Source organism: Oncorhynchus keta, chromosome 35 (genome assembly GCF_023373465.1).
Source record: "Oncorhynchus keta strain PuntledgeMale-10-30-2019 chromosome 35, Oket_V2, whole genome shotgun sequence".
In the NCBI taxonomy this organism is placed as follows: Eukaryota; Metazoa; Chordata; class Actinopteri; order Salmoniformes; family Salmonidae; genus Oncorhynchus; species Oncorhynchus keta.
In genome coordinates, this window is record NC_068455.1 from 66,584,779 (window position 1) to 66,603,866 (window position 19,088).

General features: G+C 46.3%; 1 protein-coding gene and 1 long non-coding RNA gene across 7 annotated transcripts in view; one reads left to right on the top strand and one right to left on the bottom strand.

The window, feature by feature from the left end:
- The window catches only part of LOC118369174 (sushi, von Willebrand factor type A, EGF and pentraxin domain-containing protein 1-like), a 173,158-nt gene that overhangs the window by 115,224 nt on the left and 38,846 nt on the right, over positions 1-19,088 (top strand). For all 6 annotated transcript variants that reach the window (XM_052497342.1, XM_052497343.1, XM_052497346.1 and 3 more), the window contains exons 15-31: positions 1,442-1,651; positions 2,080-2,316; positions 3,174-3,335; positions 4,793-4,954; positions 5,394-5,555; positions 7,820-7,908; positions 9,647-9,743; positions 10,325-10,438; positions 11,366-11,479; positions 13,341-13,542; positions 13,801-13,958; positions 14,558-14,756; positions 15,089-15,264; positions 15,499-15,623; positions 17,940-18,063; positions 18,201-18,371; positions 18,779-18,952. In XM_052497342.1, coding sequence (XP_052353302.1) covers positions 1,442-1,651; positions 2,080-2,316; positions 3,174-3,335; positions 4,793-4,954; positions 5,394-5,555; positions 7,820-7,908; positions 9,647-9,743; positions 10,325-10,438; positions 11,366-11,479; positions 13,341-13,542; positions 13,801-13,958; positions 14,558-14,756; positions 15,089-15,264; positions 15,499-15,623; positions 17,940-18,063; positions 18,201-18,371; positions 18,779-18,952 — 2,676 coding nt within the window. The remainder of the gene's footprint in view (positions 1-1,441; positions 1,652-2,079; positions 2,317-3,173; positions 3,336-4,792; positions 4,955-5,393; positions 5,556-7,819; positions 7,909-9,646; positions 9,744-10,324; positions 10,439-11,365; positions 11,480-13,340; positions 13,543-13,800; positions 13,959-14,557; positions 14,757-15,088; positions 15,265-15,498; positions 15,624-17,939; positions 18,064-18,200; positions 18,372-18,778; positions 18,953-19,088) is intronic.
- Positions 15,682-17,043, bottom strand: LOC127916091 (uncharacterized). The gene is made up of 3 exons (XR_008093347.1): positions 16,387-17,043; positions 15,926-16,051; positions 15,682-15,799 (listed from the first exon to the last, which is right to left on the bottom strand). It is a non-coding gene; the product is annotated as an uncharacterized LOC127916091 (long non-coding RNA).

Below are 19,088 nucleotides of genomic sequence, written 5' to 3' on the forward strand. Positions count from 1 at the left end.
CTTTGTCTCCCCTCTGTCTCCCCTCTGCCTCCCCCTGCCTCCCATCTGTCTCCCCTCTGCCTCCCCTCTGCCTCCCATCTGTCTCCCCTCTGCCTCCTTTGTCTCCCTCTGTCTCCCCTCTGTCTCCCCTCTGCCTCCTTTGTCTCCCCTCTGTCTCCCCTCTGTCTCCCCTCTGTCTCCCCTCTGCCTCCCCTCTGTCTCCCCTCTGCCTCCCCTCTGTCTCCCCTCTGCCTCCCCTCTGCCTCCCATCTGTCTCCCCTCTGCCTCCCCTCTGCCTCCCCTCTGCCTCCCCTCTGTCTCCCCTCTGTCTCCCCTCTGTCTCCCTCTGCCTCCCCTCTGTCTCCCCTCTGTCTCCCCTCTGCCTCCCCTCTGTCTCCCCTCTGCCTCCCCTCTGTCTCCCCTCTGCCTCCCCTCTGCCTCCCATCTGTCTCCCCTCTGCCTCCCCTCTGCCTCCCCTCTGTCTCCCCTCTGCCTCCCCTCTGCCTCCCCTCTGTCTCCCCTCTGTCTCCCCTCTGTCTCCCCTCTGTCTCCCCTCTGCCTCCCCTCTGTCTCCCATCTGTCTCCCCTCTGCCTCCCCTCTGTCTCCCCTCTGCCTCCCCTCTGCCTCCCCTCTGTCTCCCCTCTGCCTCCCCTCTGCCTCCCATCTGTCTCCCCTCTGCCTCCCCTCTGCCTCCCATCTGTCTCCCCTCTGTCTCCCCTCTGCCTCCCCTCTGCCTCCCCTCTGTCTCCCCTCTGTCTCCCCTCTGCCTCCCCTCTGTCTCCCATCTGTCTCCCCTCTGTCTCCCCTCTGTCTCCCCTCTGTCTCCCCTCTGCCTCCCCTCTGTCTCCCCTCTGCCTCCCCTCTGTCTCCCCTCTGTCTCCCCTCTGTCTCCCCTCTGCCTCCCCTCTGCCTCCCATCTGTCTCCCCTCTGCCTCCCCTCTGCCTCCCATCTGTCTCCCCTCTGCCCCCCTCTGCCTCCCATCTGTCTCCCCTCTGCCTCCCCTCTGTCTCCCATCTGTCTCCCCTCTGCCTCCCCTCTGTCTCCCCTCTGTCTCCCCTCTGTCTCCCCTCTGCCTCCCCTCTGCCTCCCTCTATCTCCCCTCTGTCTCCCCTCTGCCTCCCCTCTATCTCCCCTCTGCCTCCCCTCTGTCTCCCCTCTGCCTCCCCTTTGTCTCCCCTCTGTCTCCCCTATGCCTCTCCTCTGCCTCCCCTCTGCCTCCCCTCTGTCTCCCCTCTGCCTCCCATCTGTCTCCCCTCTGCCTCTCCTCTGCCTCCCCTTTGTCTCCCCTCTGTCTCCCCTATGCCTCCCCTTTGTCTCCCCTTTGTCTCCCCTCTGCCTCCCCCCTGTCTCCCCTCTGTCTCCCCTCTGCCTCCCCTCTGTCTCCCCTCTGTCTCCCCTATGCCTCCCCTCTGTCTCCCCTCTGTCTACCCTCTGTCTACCCTCTGCCTCCTGTCTCTCAGGTCCAGGAGGATGGGGCAGTAACTGGAGACCCCAGAGTGGTCAGGACTATGCCTACTTTGATACAGGCTTTGCCACGGACAGCCAGAGAACTCCTATGCAACAGGACGGTACCGGCAGGACGGGAACCTCCCATTACCGCGCCAAGAGGCACCGTAAGATCGCCGGCCCCACCAGAGACCAAAAGATACAGATCTTCTTCAACATCACAGGTAGCTATGGTGGTGGGACTGGCATCATACCCGTGTGAACACACTCATGTTCATGTTACTAAGCATATGACAGTATGCCGGTATATTTTGCACCTGGCAAGTTTCTTTGGATGTGCTCACATAATGCCTGATGGACTTACACTTTTCTGCCCATTGGGAAGCACTTGGCATCAAATAAAGTTGTTTCAGACCAGGGTAGACGATTGATTGATTGACAATTATATTCATTATGGGAGTCTGGGAGTGAAGTCTTTGGCCAATCAACTACGTTAATTGATCATTTAACTACCAGATAATTTGACCTTAGAGGGTCGGAATTGCATAGCCATTGAATAGCCCTGGCCTAGAGGGGAGTCGGGACGAATTTAGAATTGAGTGTTGTTGTTGTCGTTCGAGTCCCGTCCTTTGAGCTGTGCCCATTCTCCCAGCAAGCATCCCGTTGCCCTCGTCCAGGAATGACTCAGTGGAGGTAGCCAATCAGAAGCGCCTGTTGCGGACCCTGGAGCAGCTGACCAATCGGCTGAAGCGGACGCTGGCCAAGCAGCCTCTGTCTTCATATCACGTGTCTTCGGAGATGATTGTGGTGGCTGACCCCAAGTCCCTGGAGAGCAAGAGGGCCTCTCTGTTCTGCCGACCTGGGTCTGTACTGAAGGGGAGGATGTGTGGTGAGTAGTGGGCCATGAGATACACACAGTAACAGTATATATCTTTAGCATGGTCTCCAGGTTCACAGTGTCCACATAGAGTATTAATGAATGAATTAATGGATTGATGGATGGATGGATGAATTAATTAACGGATGAGTGTCCATATGGGTTGCTGTGTGCCTCAGTCCAGTGTCCAGGTGGGGATCTACTATTCTCTAGTTATGTGTGGTAATGTGTAAATATGTCTGGCTATGTGTGGTAATGTGTAAATATGTCTGGCTATGTGTGGTAATGTGTAAATATGTCTGGCTATGTGTGGTAATGTGTAAATATGTCTGGCTATGTGTGTAAATATGTAAATATGTCTGGCTATGTGTGGTACTGTAAATATGTCTGGCTGTGTGTGGTAATGTCTAAATATGTCTGGCTATGTGTGTAAATATGTCTGGCTATGTGTGTAAATATGTCTGGCTAGGTGTGCCAATGTGTAAACATGTACATTTATGTGTGGTAATGTGTAAATATGTCTGGCAATGTGTGGTACTGTGTAAATATGTCTGGCTATGTGTGGTAATGTGTAAATATGTCTGGCTATGTGTGGCAATGTGTAAATATGTCTGGCTATGTGTGCCAATGTGTAAATATGTCTGGTTATGTGTGGTAATGTGTAAATATGTCTGGCAATGTGTGGTAATGTGTAAATATGTCTGGTTATGTGTGGTAATGTGTAAATATGTCTGGCTATGTGTGGTAATGTGTAAATATGTCTGGTTATGTGTGGTAATGTGTAAATATGTGTGGTAATGTGTAAATATTTCTGGTTATGTGTGGTAATGTAGCTGATTATATGTGGTTATGTATTCTGTGTGTTCCAGTCCAGTGTCCAGTGGGAACCTACTACTCCCTGGAGTATGCAGAGTGTGAGAGCTGCTGGCTGGGGTCCTTCCAGGAACAGGAGGGTCAGATGGAGTGTAAGACCTGTCCTGATGGATCCTCCACAGCCTACCTCCACGCACGCAGCCAGGACCAGTGCAAAGGTAAAGCACTGTAACCCTCCAGAGAAAGAACAATGTAACCCTCCAGGGGTAAAACATTTTAACCCTCTGGAGGTAAAAACAATGTAACCCTCCAGAAGAAAAACACTGTAACCCTCCAGAAGTAAAACATGTTAACCCTCCAGAGGTACGTATAACACTGTAATCCTCCAGAGGTAAAACACTGTAACCCTCCAGGGGTAAAACATTTTAACCCTCCGGAGGTAAAACAATGTAACCCTCCGGAGGTAAAACACTGTAACCCTCCAGAGGTAAAACAAAACAGAGGTAAACACTGTAACTCCAGAGGTAAAACCTGTCCAGAGGTAAATGCTGTAACCCTCCAGGGGTAAAACATTGTAACCCTCCAGAGGTAAAAACACTGTAAAACACCTCCAGAGGTAAAACACTGTAACCTTCCAGAGGAAAACTGTAACCCTCCAGGGTAAAACATTGTAACCCTCCAGAGGTAAAACAATGTAACCCTCCGGAGGTAAAACACTGTAACCCTCCAGAGGTAAAGCACTGTAACCTTCCAGAGGTAAATGCTGTAACCCTCCAGAGGTAAAACATTGTAACCCTCCAGAGGTAAAACACTGTAACCCTCCAGAGGTAAAGCACTGTAACCTTCCAGAGGTAAATGCTGTAACCCTCCAGAGGTAAAACACTGTAACCCTCCAGAGGTAAAACACTGTAACCCTCCAGAGGTAAAAATGCTGTAACCCTCCAGATGTAAAACACAGAGGTAAAACGTAACCCTCCAGAGGTAAAACACTGTAACCCTCCAGAGTAAACACTGTCCAGAAATGCTGTAACCCTCCAGATGTAAAACACTGTAACCCTCCAGAGGTAAAACATTGTAACCCTCCAGAGGTAAATGCTGTAACCCTCCAGGGGTAAAAACATTGTAAACCTAACCTTCCAGAGGAAAATGCTGTAACCCTCCAGAGGTAAAACACTGTAACCCTCCAGAAGTAAATGCTGTAACCCTCCAGATGTAAAACACTGTAACCCTCCAGAGGTAAAACTTTGTAACCCTCCAGGGGTAAAACATTGTAACCCTCCAGAGCTAAATGCTGTAACCCTCCAGAGGTAAAACTTTGTAACCCTCCAGAGGTAAAACACTGTAACCCTCCAGAGGTAAAACACTGTAACCGTCCAGAGGTAAATGCTGTAACCCTCCCGAGGTAAAAGACATGTACAAGGTCCTCATATATTTGTTATACTGTACATAGGCCTGGAGTTTTTCTGACCAAGTGATCTGACTTGGGAAAAAAAACTGGGTCTCAGTACCTTGTCAGAACTGACCAGGAAAAATGTTGGGTCCTAAAATACTGTATCATCAACTCTATTCATCATGAGCAGGTGGCACCATTTCTACAATATCCTGAAGGCAAAAACTCAATGACCTCTTTACTGTGATATGTTTATAGTGTATGTGTTTCTGTGTGTGTTTTCAGAGCAGTGCAGGCCTGGAGGTTACTCTGTGAACGGGCTGGAGACGTGTGAGTCGTGCCCACTGGGGCACTACCAGCCTGGGTTTGGGTCCAGAGAGTGTCTGGTCTGTCCGGATGAGACCTCCACCGTCACCAGCGGGGCAAGGGAGATGTCTGAGTGTGGAGGTGAGTTAGAGAGAGAGAGACAGAAACTATACAGTACTCAGACTCTGAACACACCACTGACCCTGTGAAGAGGCAGCGGTCTAAGGTACTGCATCTCAGTGTAAGAGGCGTCACTACAGTCCCTGGTTCGAATCCAGGCTGAAACACATCCGGCCGTGATCGGGGGGCCCATAGGGCGGCGCACAATTGCCCCAGCGTTTGGCCGGGGTAGGTTTGGCCGGGGAAGGCCGTCATTGTAAATAAGAATTTGTTATTAACTGACTGACTTGCCTAGTTAAATAGAATAAAAGAGGGGAGGCGAAATCACAGACATGACACTGTGACTGAACTCAATTACTATTATGACTGAACTCACTTACTATGCATAAAAATATGATTACTGAGCTTACTTTCATGTGTGACACTGACTAACTGTCTCCCCTCTCCCCTTCCCCCCCAGTTCCTTGTTTGGCAGGTCATTTCTCTAGAACAGGGTTGGTCCCCTGCTACCCCTGCCCCAGAGACTACTACCAACCCGACCACGGCCGCTCCTACTGCCTCGCCTGCCCTTTCTATGGCACCACCACAGTCACCGGGGCCACTGCCATACAACACTGCTCCAGTGAGTTTCACATCACACCCTACTGTTACACTACACTGGCTGAGTTTCATATCACACCCTACTGTTACACTACACTGGCTGAGTTTCACATCACACCCTACTGTTACACTACACTGGCTGAGTTTCACATCACACCCTACTGTTACACTACACTGGCTGAGTTTCATATCACACCCTACTGTTACACTACACTGGCTGAGTTTCACATCACACCCTACTGTTACACTATACTACACTGGCTGGGTTTCATATCACACCCTACTGTTACACTACACTGGCTGAGTTTCACATCACACCCTACTGTTACACTACACTGGCTGAGTTTCACATCACACCCTACTGTTACACTACACTGGCTGAGTTTCACATCACACCCTACTGTTACACTACACTGGCTGAGTTTCACATCACACCCTACTGTTACACTACACTGGCTGAGTTTCACATCACACCCTACTGTTACACTACACTGGCTGAGTTTCATATCACACCCTACTGTTACACTACACTGGCTGAGTTTCACATCACACCCTACTGTTACACTACACTGGCTGAGTTTCACATCACACCCTACTGTTACACTACACTGGCTGAGTTTCACATCACACCCTACTGTTACACTACACTGGCTGAGTTTCACATCATACCCTACTGTTACACTACACTGGCTGAGTTTCACATCACACCCTACTGTTACACTACACTGGCTGAGTTTCACATCACACCCTACTGTTACACTACACTGGCTGAGTTTCACATCACACCCTACTGTTACACTACACTGGCTGAGTTTCATATCACACCCTACTGTTACACTACACTGGCTGAGTTTCACATCACACCCTACTGTTACACTACACTGGCTGAGTTTCATATCACACCCTACTGTTACACTACACTGGCTGAGTTTCACATCACACCCTACTGTTACACTACACTGGCTGAGTTTCACATCACACCCTACTGTTACACTACACTGGCTGAGTTTCATATCACACCCTACTGTTACACTACACTGGCTGGGTTTCATATCACACCCTACTGTTACACTACACTGGCTGGGTTTCATATCACACCCTACTGTTACACTACACTGGCTGAGTTTCACATCACACCCTACTGTTACACTACACTGGCTGAGTTTCACATCACACCCTACTGTTACACTACACTGGCTGAGTTTCATATCACACCCTACTGTTACACTACACTGGCTGAGTTTCACATCACACCCTACTGTTACACTACACTACACTGGCTGAGTTTCACATCACACCCTACTGTTACACTACACTGGCTGAGTTTCACATCACACCCTACTGTTACACTACACTGGCTGAGTTTCACATCACACCCTACTGTTACACTACACTGGCTGAGTTTCACATCACACCCTACTGTTACACTACACTGGCTGAGTTTCACATCACACCCTACTGTTACACTACACTGGCTGAGTTTCACATCACACCCTACTGTTACACTACACTGGCTGAGTTTCACATCACACCCTACTGTTACACTACACTGGCTGAATGTATTTACTTAATTACACCATATTCCTTATTGCTCATACAGTATATATGTAACCAAATGTTCCTCTGGTGAAAATTAAGTTTGAACTGAATTATAGTGTATTCATGACACCCTTTTCCCCTATAGTGCCCAACCTTTGACCTGAGTCTGCATCTGTAATGCCATCCTATTCCTCATAGGACTACTGACACATGGCTCTGGTCAAAATGACAATAGACTGGTAACAGAGCTTTATTTGAGACGGTAGACATACAACATTGTTTGTGACTTGGCCACTGAATGGAAAAGGGATTTTGATAAAGGCTCAGGAAAGAATGAAAATGTATTAGACATGTGACTACTGGAGAATGGAAATGTATTAGACATGTGACTACTGGAGAATGGAAATGTATTAGACATGTGACTACTGGAGAATGGAAATGTATTAGACATGTGACTACTGGAGAATGGAAATGTCTTAGACATGTGACTACTGGGGAATGAAATACCCTACGAAATAAAGGTTGTGGCTGTAGAATAGATATGAGCTTAATGAAACCCTCTCTCTTTTTTTCTCTCGGCCAATTCTGTCTTTCTTTCTTTCTTTCTCTCTCTCTCTCTCTCTCTCTCTCTCTCTCTCTCTCTCTCTCTCTCTCTCTCTCTCTCTCTCTCTCTCTCTCTCTCTATCTCTCTCCCCTCCTCTCTGTCTCCCCCCCTCTCACTCTCCCTCTCTCCATCCCCTCTGTCAGGTTTTGGCTCTAGTTTCCTGCCCAAAGAGCAGAGTGTGACATCAGCCCCAGAAGTGGTGGTATCCCAGGACTACCAGGCTAGCAGCCAGGTGAGACTGACTGACTGACCTATGACCTCAAGGGGTTACCCTGCAAACAATAATGAGTCACTAGGACGTCCCTGGGACGTCACGAAATGGTCGCCTAAAGTTGTCAGGATGTTGTGTCATGGTCCCCTGGAGGTTTTGTCTAGTTCCCGGTTTGTCCCAGGGCCGTTCCCGACAACGTTTTAGGATGTTCTTGGAATGTTGCGTCATGGTCCCCTGGAAGTTTTTGTCTAATTCCCAGTTTGTCCCGGAGAAGTCACCTGATGGTCGCAAAGAAATATTCTCCTCCTCCAAAACATTTTTTTACCCAGGGCACGCGCACCCTAGTTTCACTACACATCTCCCCTTGTTACTGTTGCTAAGGCCCTGATTGGTGAACCACTGATCCAGTCACAGCTCTTTGTCTTTTGGCAATGCTAGGGACACCCACCCATAAAAAAAAGTGCTTTTAGGATTGTTGGAACAAAGTCTAATGCTGTGTAAATGCTTGAGTTGAATAATACTATTCGACTGAGCATTTTCCACAGCTGTCCAGTAACCTCTTTACATCCAGTACCACACATAGGAGTGATTTATTACTGTCTCCTTATCTCTGAGACACTAACAGACAGCCAGGCTAAACTCTTCCCTTGTCTGTTTGGGCTCGAAAGGCCTTATCAATCAGCCCCTATCTTAGACACATAGGCTGTGAGAACTGGTTAGAACTGGTTCTTGTTTTTGTTATTTTTTCTAAGGAAGTGGAGCCAATTATCTTATCTCTTTTGTAAGCTGGCCTCCCCCTTGGAGGGGTAACACAGCTCTGTGTAGATGAAGTATATAAAGACTGTGTGATTTGTAAATAATCAAGTTCCTCCCTGGGACATTTCAGGAGAGTTAACTTCCTTGCAATTGCTTGAATAAACCCTTAAAAACAAGCTCTGCCTGATCGTTGGAACAAGTTCTTCCTCAACAGTGTTTTGGAACTTAAATATTTGGCACACATTTTTACATTGTGTATGTTTATCATACATTATTTAACATGTCCTCTCCTGACGGATTTCACCTGTAGGCCTATTCCTACACTTTGCACTTCAAAGTAAACCTTAGCTCTGTTAAAATACACTTAAATTCAGGAGTAACATGAAAACAGAATAATATGCCCCACCATCATTAGACAACTATACTGAAAACCCAATCTCAAATGACTGAAATAAGTTAATTAAATAAATAAGAGAATAGCAGTGCGGGTTGAGAGCTTCAAGTTCCTTGGTGTCCACATCACCAACTATTATGGTCCAAACACACCAAGACAGTCGTGAAGAGGGCACAACAACCACTATTCCCCCTCAGGAGACTGAAAAGATTTGTCATGGGTCCCCAGATCCTCAAAAGGTTCTACAGCTGCACTATTGAGAGTATACTGACCGGTTGTACCATCGCCTGGTATGGCAACTGCTCGGCATCCGACCGTAAGGCACTGGGGCCAAGCTTCCTGCCATCCAGGACCTCTATACTAAAAATGGTCAAAAACTCCAGCCACCCAAGTCATAGACTGTTCTCTCTGCTACCGTACGGCAAGTAGTATCGGAGCCCCAAGTCAAGGTCCAAAAGGCTCCTTAACAGCTTCTACCCCCCAAGCCATAAGACTGCTGGACAATTAATCAAAATGGCTACCTGGACTATTTACATTGACCCCCCTTTTATTATACTATTATATTAGACCATAGCTCACAACCACATGACTGTACCTGTATCTCCTCAGGTGTTCCATGAGTGTTTCCTGAATCCGTGTCAGAACAGGGGCACGTGTGAGGAGGTGGGGGCGGGATACGTGTGCACCTGTCTACCTGGTTTCACAGGTAAACTAAAACAGTTATGAATGGAATGAAAAGAGAACTTCCACATGTCACAGTGTTCTTCTGTCCCTCTCCTCGCCCCAACCTGGGCATGAATCAGGGACTCTCTGCACACGTGAACAACCCTCGAAGCACCATGACCTATGATGTCACAAGAGCCAAGGCCCTTTCAGAGCAAGGGAGACAACTCCTTTAAGGTCTTAGAGCAAGTGACATCACCGATTAAAACACCGCTAACCAGCTAGCCATATCACACCGGTTACACACACACTTAAGCTTTCAGTCAAACGATGATCATTAGAGCAATGAGAAGTTAATATTAGTTATAAACTCGGTGGTTTGAGCACTGAATGCTGATTGGCTGACAGCTGTGGTATATCACACCGTATACCATGGGTTTGACAAACTTCTATTTTTACTGCTCTAATAACCTTGGTAACCAGTTTATAATACGAATAAGGCACCACTGGGGTTTGTAATATATTGCCAATATAGCACGGCTAAGGGCTGTGTCCATATATCACATCACCTCGGGCAGTTGGTAAGTTGTCTTATATCACTGTGACGATGTGTTTCTCTCTCAGGGGCTAAGTGTGAGAGTGACATAGATGAGTGTGACTCGGCACCCTGTCAGAATGACGGTCTCTGTAAGGATGGCATGGGAGACTTCCTCTGTCAGTGTAGACCTGGCTTTGTAGGTATGGAGACGTCACAACAACTACACACTGTCCTCCACATCATGACTGTCCACTGTCCTCCACATCATGACTGTCCACTGTCCTCCATGTCATGACTGTCCACTGTCCTCCACGTCATGACTGTCCACTGTCCTCCATGTCATGACTGTCCTCCGTCCTCCACGTCATGACTGTCCACTGTCCTCCACGTCATGACTGTCCACTGTCCTCCACATCATGACTGTCCACTGTCCTCCACGTCATGACTGTCCACTGTCCTCCACGTCATGACTGTCCACTGTCCTCCACGTCATGACTGTCCACTGTCCTCCACATCATGACTGTCCACTGTCCTCCACGTCATGACTGTCCACTGTCCTCCACATCATGACTGTCCACTGTCCTCCACGTCATGACTGTCCACTGTCCTCCACATCATGACTGTCCACTGTTCTCTACGTCATGACTGTCCTCTGTCCTCCACGTCATGACTGTCCACTGTCCTCCACGTCATGACTGTCCACTGTCCTCCACGCCATGACTGTCCACTGTCCTCCACGTCATGACTGTCCACTGTCCTCCACATCATGACTGTCCACTGTCCTCCACATCATGACTGTCCACTGTCCTCCACATCATGACTGTCCACTGTCCTCCACGCCATGACTGTCCACTGTCCTCCATGTCATGACTGTCCACTGTCCTCCACGTCATGACTGTCCACTGTCCTCCACATCATGACTGTCCACTGTCCTCCACGCCATGACTGTCCACTGTCCTCCACACAGACACATCTTCTTTGAGGATTTGTCAGACATTCAGTAGCCTGGGTGCTGTAGTCTGTTTCTGCTTTGCCAAAACCTTTGTCTGGCAACAAGGCTGCTTTTAGTACTATTTGATGGCAGATGTGTGTATATGATTGACAGCTGGTCCTCTGTCCTGTCCCAGGTTCTCTGTGTGAGGCAGAGGTGAATGAGTGTAGCTCCTTCCCCTGTCTGAACGAGGGAGTGTGTGTGGACGAGATCAACCAGTACACCTGCAGCTGTGCTGACGGCTTCACAGGTGGGATCACTCTGCCTCGCCTCCCTACCAGACTCCTTGGGCACTTCAGTTACCTGTATTCATAATTGCATGAACATTGCATGAATATACTGCAGAGGCAGCCCCTTAAACATTTACATTAAACCTTGCATTTGTAATAATCACAATGCCTCATTTTATGCAACTACTGCAGAAGGTAAAACGTGTAAAATGATCGCATGGCAAATTATTTATTTAATTTTAAACTATAATTGTCATAATATGCCAAATAAAAATATTGGCCTGCTAAAGGCAAAACCTACAAAACCAATTTTTGGAGCAACATCCACAAAAAAATGCTTTAATTTATACAGCAAACATTCAATGCCAGTAATGGACTTAATTGAGTTCTCCAGTACTCACGCAATAAGGCGTTATGATCAAAAACATGATATTTTGCCTTGTGATCAACAATACGACAACATCTTCAACCAGAGGGGACTGCTCCACTCAGTTTAGTGGCACCAAATTTGGCCGAACAGCTGGATTATGGAACACCCTGCCAACCAGTGCTGTACTTTTGTTATATGTATCTTATAGGCAAACCAGTCATGTGAACACGAAGACATTCTGACTCTTAAGATGTTACATACTGTAGGACCAAGGGACAATGAAAACTCTGATGTAACTTTATCATTATATTGTATATTGTTGTATATTTGGATTATTAGATATTTGTATCTCTCTCTCTCTCTCTCTCTCTCTCTCTCTCTCTCTCTCTCTCTCTCTCTCTCTCTCTCTCTCTCATATATACCGTTCAAAAGTTTGGGGTCACCTAGAGATGTCCTTGTTTTTGAAAGAAAAGCACATTTGTCCATTAAAATAACATCAAAGTGATCAGAAATTCAGTGTAGACATTGTTAATGTTGTAAATGACTGTTGTAGCTGGAAACGGCAGATTATCTATGGAATATCTACATAGCCGTACAGAGGCCCATTATCAGCAACCATCACTGTGTTCCAATGGCACGTTGTGTTAGCTAATCCAAGTTTATCATTTTAAAAGGCTAATTGATCATTAGAAAACCTTTTTGCATTTATGTTAGCACAGCTGAAAACTGTTGTCCTGATTTAATATGCAATAAAACTGGCCTTCTTTAGACTAGCTAAGTATCTGGAGCATCAGCATTTGTGGGTTTGATTACAGGCTCAAAATGGCCAGAAACAAAGACCTTTCTTCTGAAACTCGTCAATCTATTCTTGTTCTGAGACATGAAGGCTATTCCATGCGTGAAATTGCCAAGAAACTGAAGATCTCGTACAATGCTGTGTACTACTCCCTTCACAGAACAGCACAAACTGTCCCTAACCAGAATAGAAAGAGGAGTGGGAGGCCCCGGTGCGCAACTGAGCAAGAGGACAAGTACATTAGAGTGTCTAGTTTGAGAAACAGACACCTCACAAGCCCTCAACTGGCAGCTTCATTAAATAGTACCCGCAAAACACCAGTCTCAATGTCAACAGTGAAGAGGGGACTCCGGGATGCTGGCCTTCTAGGCAGAGTTCCTCTGTCCAGTGTCTATGTTCTTTTTCCCATCTTAATATTTTATTTTTATTGGCCAGTCTGAGAAATGCCTTTTTCTTTGCATCTCTGCCTAGAAGGCCAGCATCCTGAAGTAGCCTCTTCACTGTTGACGTTGAGACTGGTGTTTTGCGGGTACTATTTAATGAACCTGCCAGTTGAGGACTTGTGAGGCATCTGTTTCTCAAACTAGACACCCGAATGTGTCATCCATTCACCTACTCTGCGTCTCACAAAGACACAATGCAATGGCATGTTGTGCATGGTCCCTGAGAAATAAACAAATAAATCAATCTGATCTTTTTCCTTTCTGTCTTCTAGGTTCCCGTTGTGAGCTGGAGATAGATGAGTGTCTGTCCAGTCCGTGTCTGAACGGGGGTGTGTGTGACGACCTGATGGGGGGGTACTCCTGCACCTGCCTCCCGGGCTACTCTGGTTACCGCTGTGAGGTCAATGTGAATGAGTGTAACAGCGCCCCCTGTCTGAATGGAGGGACATGTCAGGACGCGGTCAACAACTTCAGGTAACAAGAAAGACAACCAACTAAGCAGTGGTGTACTTTTATTTATTTATTTGTTATTATATATAATCTTTAGCATATTTATGTTTTATCTATGTGGAAAATATGTGTTGAATTGTTTTCAAACTTGAGATTTTAGTGAAATATGGGTGGGACTTCTGAATAACTGACTATTCAGCATTTGTAATGCTTAAAAGAATGTGATTGTGTATGAAGTTGACTGAACGGGTATATATGACAGTCTTCTCTCTCTGTATGCAGGTGTCAGTGTGTGGAGGGCTACCGTGGCAGGCTGTGCCAGGTGGATGTTGATGAGTGTCAGGCTAACCTTTGTATCAACGGGGCCACCTGTATAGACGGACCGGGCTCCTACACCTGCCGCTGCCCTCCTGGGTTCAACGGAAGCAGGTGTGAGACAGGTATAGACGCCATGGAGGAGGAGTAGAGAGGGGGATGAGTGGAGGAGGGGTAGAGAGAGGGGGATGAGTGGAGGAGGGGCAGAGAGAGGAGGATGAGTGTATAAATGTTGGTACAATTTTAAGTTATTAAAATAATAAGTACAAATAAATAAAAAGCTATTGCTGGAACCAACGAGTCTTTTGCTCAACCAGGAGTGGTTTATTTTTCTTACCGAAATGATTCAACAGAAAGGATCCTTTGTTGGGAGCACAAGCAGTAGAAAAGTAAATGTGAGGTTTCACTACTCATTGGAGGCATTGGTGCCGAACGTCTGGTTGTCTAATCGAAGGAAATTGCTTTCTTAAAGTTTGATTTCACAGCCTAATGGACTGGTCTGGTCCTTTTTTCTGGATCAATATCTATTTAATATGAATCAACAACTGCTCCTTTACTTAAAAATCAATTTTCATACACACATCATTTCTGGCCCAAAACACTTTTTCTCCTTCTAACCTCAATGACCTGGAAACTGCTCTTCCTATTTACACCTAAAACTTTTTCATTATAATTGTAATATTTTTTTCACTCGTTTACTGCCTAAACATTCTCTTCCCTTCAGAGATGTCGACTTCATTCAACCTGGATTTCGAGGTGTCGGGTATCCATGGTTATGTAATGATGGACGGGGTGATGCCTGCGCTGACGGAGATCACGTGTACGTTCTGGATGAGGTCATCAGACACCACCAACTACGGCACTCCCATCTCCTACGCCGTGGAGGAAAGTGACAACGCCTTCCTGCTCATAGACTACAACGGGTCAGTACTGACACACACATACAGGGGAACATACGTGTTCGTGCATGACTAGGGAGAGTGACTAGGATGGATATTTGTTTATTTCTGTATTTGGAACTAGTTGTTATTCTAGTCCACACAAAATGCCTTCTCTCTCATTCTCTCATTCGCTCTTTCTCTCTCTCTCTCTCTCTCTCTCTCTCTCTCTCTCTCTCTCTCTCTCTCTCTCTCTCTCTCTCTCTCTCTCTCTCTCTCTCTCTCTCTCTCTCTCTCTCTCTCTCTCTCTCTCTCTCTCTCTCTCTCTCTCTCTCTCTCTCTCTCTCTCTCTCTCTCTCTCTCTCTCTCTCCCCCAGGTGGGTCCTATACATCAATGGTAAGGACAGGATCACAGACTGCCCGGCGGTCAACACGGGCCAGTGGCACCACATTGGGGTGTCATGGCGAAGCTGGGACGGGGACTGGAGGGTCTATATCAACGGAAACCCCTCAGACGGAGGGAAAGGCCTGTCAGTGGGCACCACCATCCCAGGTGTAGTGCTATCCTGCTCATTCTACTGTATCATCTTAGTACCTCATTGAGTCCTCGTTGTCTGCTGCTTAATAGTATCTATGTGTGGCAAAGTGTGGCATATCATAAAGTAGAATGATTCTATTTTGCGTGTCTTAATGAAGTAATAGCAATGAGGTTTTGACATCTTTTAGGCTGATTTCATAGAACTCAAAGACTAGTGGTTAACCTCTGAACCTTGACCCTGCCCTGCAGGTGGAGGGGCACTGGTGCTGGGCCAGGACCAGGACCAGAGGGGTGAAGGCTTTAACCCCGTGGAATCCTTCGTGGGGTCCCTCAGCCAGCTCCACATCTGGGACAGAGTTCTGGACCCACAACAAGTAAATCACACTGACACACACACATTCAGACTGTCCTACTGCTTTATAACCTGACACACACACACATTCAGACTGTCCTACTGCTTTATAACCTGAAACACACACACATTCAGACTGTCCTACTGCTTTATAACCTGAAACACACACACATTCAGACTGTCCTACTGCTTTATAACCTAAAACACACACACATTCAGACTGTCCTACTGCTTTATAACCTGAAACACACACACATTCAGACTGTCCTACTGCTTTATAACCTAAAACACACACACATTCAGACTGTCCTACTGCTTTATAACCTGAAACACACACACATTCAGACTGTCCTACTGCTTTATAACCTGAAACACACACACATTCAGACTGTCCTACTGCTTTATAACCTGAAACACACACACATTCAGACTGTCCTACTGCTTTATAACCTAAAACACACACACATTCAGACTGTCCTACTGCTTTATAACCTGAACACACACACATTCAGACTGTCCTACTGCTTTATAACCTGAAACACACACACATTCAGACTGTCCTACTGCTTTTTAACCTAAAACACACACACATTCAGACTGTCCTACTGCTTTATAACCTGAAACACACACACATTCAGACTGTCCTACTGCTTTATAACCTAAAACACACACACATTCAGACTGTCCTACTGCTTTATAACCTGAAACACACACACATTCAGACTGTCCTACTGCTTTATAACCTGAAACACACACACATTCAGACTGCCCTACTGCTTTATAACCTGAAACACACACACATTCAGACTGTCCTACTGCTTTATAACCTGAAACACACACACATTCAGACTGTCCTACTGCTTTATAACCTGAAACACACACACATTCAGACTGTCCTACTGCTTTATAACCTGAAACACACACACATTCAGACTGTCCTACTGCTTTATAACCTGAAACACACACACATTCAGACTGTCCTACTGCTTTATAACCTGAAACACACACACATTCAGACTGTCCTACTGCTTTATAACCTGAAACACACACACATTCAGACTGTCCTACTGCTTTATAACCTGAAACACACACACATTCAGACTGTCCTACTGCTTTATAACCTGAAACACACACACATTCAGACTGTCCTACTGCTTTATAACCTGAAACACACACACATTCAGACTGTCCTACTGCTTTATAACCTGAAACACACACACATTCAGACTGTCCTACTGCTTTATAACCTGAAACACACACACATTCAGACTGTCCTACTGCTTTATAACCTGAAACACACACACATTCAGACTGTCCTACTGCTTTATAACCTGAAACACACACACATTCAGACTGTCCTACTGCTTTATAACCTGAAACACACACACATTCAGACTGTCCTACTGCTTTATAACCTGAAACACACACACATTCAGACTGTCCTACTGCTTTATAACCTAAAACACACACACATTCAGACTGTCCTACTGCTTTATAACCTGAAACACACACACATTCAGACTGTCCTACTGCTTTATAACCTGAAACACACACACAGTCGACAGTCAACATCAAATCAAATCTAATTGTATTTGTCACATACACATGGTTAGCAGATGTTAATGCGAGTGTAGCGAAATGCTTGTGCTTCTAGTTCCGACAGTGCAGTAATATCTAACAAGTAATCTAACAATTCCCCAACTACCTAATACACACAAGTCTAAAGGGGTGAATGAGAATATGTACATATAAATATATGGATGAGCGATGGCTGAGCGGCATAGGCAAGGTGCAATAGATGGTATAAAATACAGTATATACATGTGATATAAATAATGTAAGATATGTTAACATTATTAAAGTGTCATTATTTAAGTGGCTTTATTTAAAGTGACTAGTCAATCCTACAGAAGATTTGTGAGCAGAACTGAAAAAGTGTGTGCGAGCAAGGAGGCCTACCCACCTGATTCAGTTATACCAGCTCTGTCAGGAGGAATTCACCCAACTTATTGTGGGAAGCTTGTGGAAGGCTACCTGAAACGTTTGACCCAAGTTAAACAATTTAAAGGCAATTCTGCCAAAAGCTCATTGAGTGTATTTAATCTTCTGACCCACTGGGAATGGGATGAAAGAAATTAAAGCTTAAATAAATCCTTCTCGCTATTATTATTCTGACATTTCACATTCTTAAAATAAAACGGTGATCCGAACTGACCTAAAACAGGATTTTAACTCGGATTAAATGTCAGGAATTGTGAAACTTCAACTGTATGTGTGTGAACCACCAATCATTTTCTGTACCTCTGCCCCATGAAGTGACCTCCATATTTCTCCGTAGATCAAGATCCTAGCCAGCACCTGCCCAGGGAAAAACATCAGAGGCAATGTCCTGGCCTGGCCTGACTTCCTCAATGGGGTGGTAGGGAGAGTGAAGACTAACCCCAACTGCATCTTCTGCGCTGGTGAGGGACAAATATAGGATCAGCTTACACTGGCCAAGTCCTAACCTTAACCATAGGCGGAGGAGGAACAAAACCGGTTTTAAAACCGTGTGTAGGAAAACATTAACCCACTTCATTCTCCTATTTGTGTTTGTCAGACTGCCCCCAGCTAGAGAACGCAGTGCCTCACCTGCGTGCGTCCAGTCCAGCGGTCAGTCCCGGGTCTCAGACGCAGCTGTCCTGTGTTCCCGGCTTCTACCTGGTGGGGGAGCCGCTGCTGCAGTGTCACAACAAGGGAGAGTGGAGCCACGCCCTGCCTCGCTGTGAACGTGAGGGACCATTAGTTACACACACCCACATCCACGCATGAACATAGAGACAGACACACACACACACACACACACACACACACACACACACACACACACACACACACACACACACACACACACACACACACACACACACACACACACACACACACACACACACACACACACACACACACACACACACAAAGCAGAGGTTACATTTGAGTCATCTATGTCCATAAGCATGGCCTCAGTAATAGAGAACAACCATCAAAAAGCAACAAACACCAAAACCATTCCAACCCCAACATTTCCACCTATCTGACCTAAGTACTGTCTATCTATAGAAGTACCAGATGGGGTAATACTCTCTCCATTCATAACCAAACATTTATCATGTAACCTGTGTATATCTACCTGTATAGGAGTAAAGTGTGGTTCTCCTTGGCCCCTGGAGCATGGTCTGTTCCAGGGTGCCGACTACCATGCAGGCAGCTCTGTGGTGTACCAGTGTAACCCAGGGTTCTACCTGCTGGGGGACGCCAAGGTCCTCTGTACCAACAGTGGGAAGTGGGGAGGCAACACACCCGCCTGCCTGGGTAAGACTGAAACGGACACAGTGGATGAATATAAACGGTGTCATACTCGCACTATTTGCATCATACAATTCATGTACATCTACCATATTTAGAGCGTATGTCAATGAATACAATGTTTTCAATCAGCGCAGAGTAT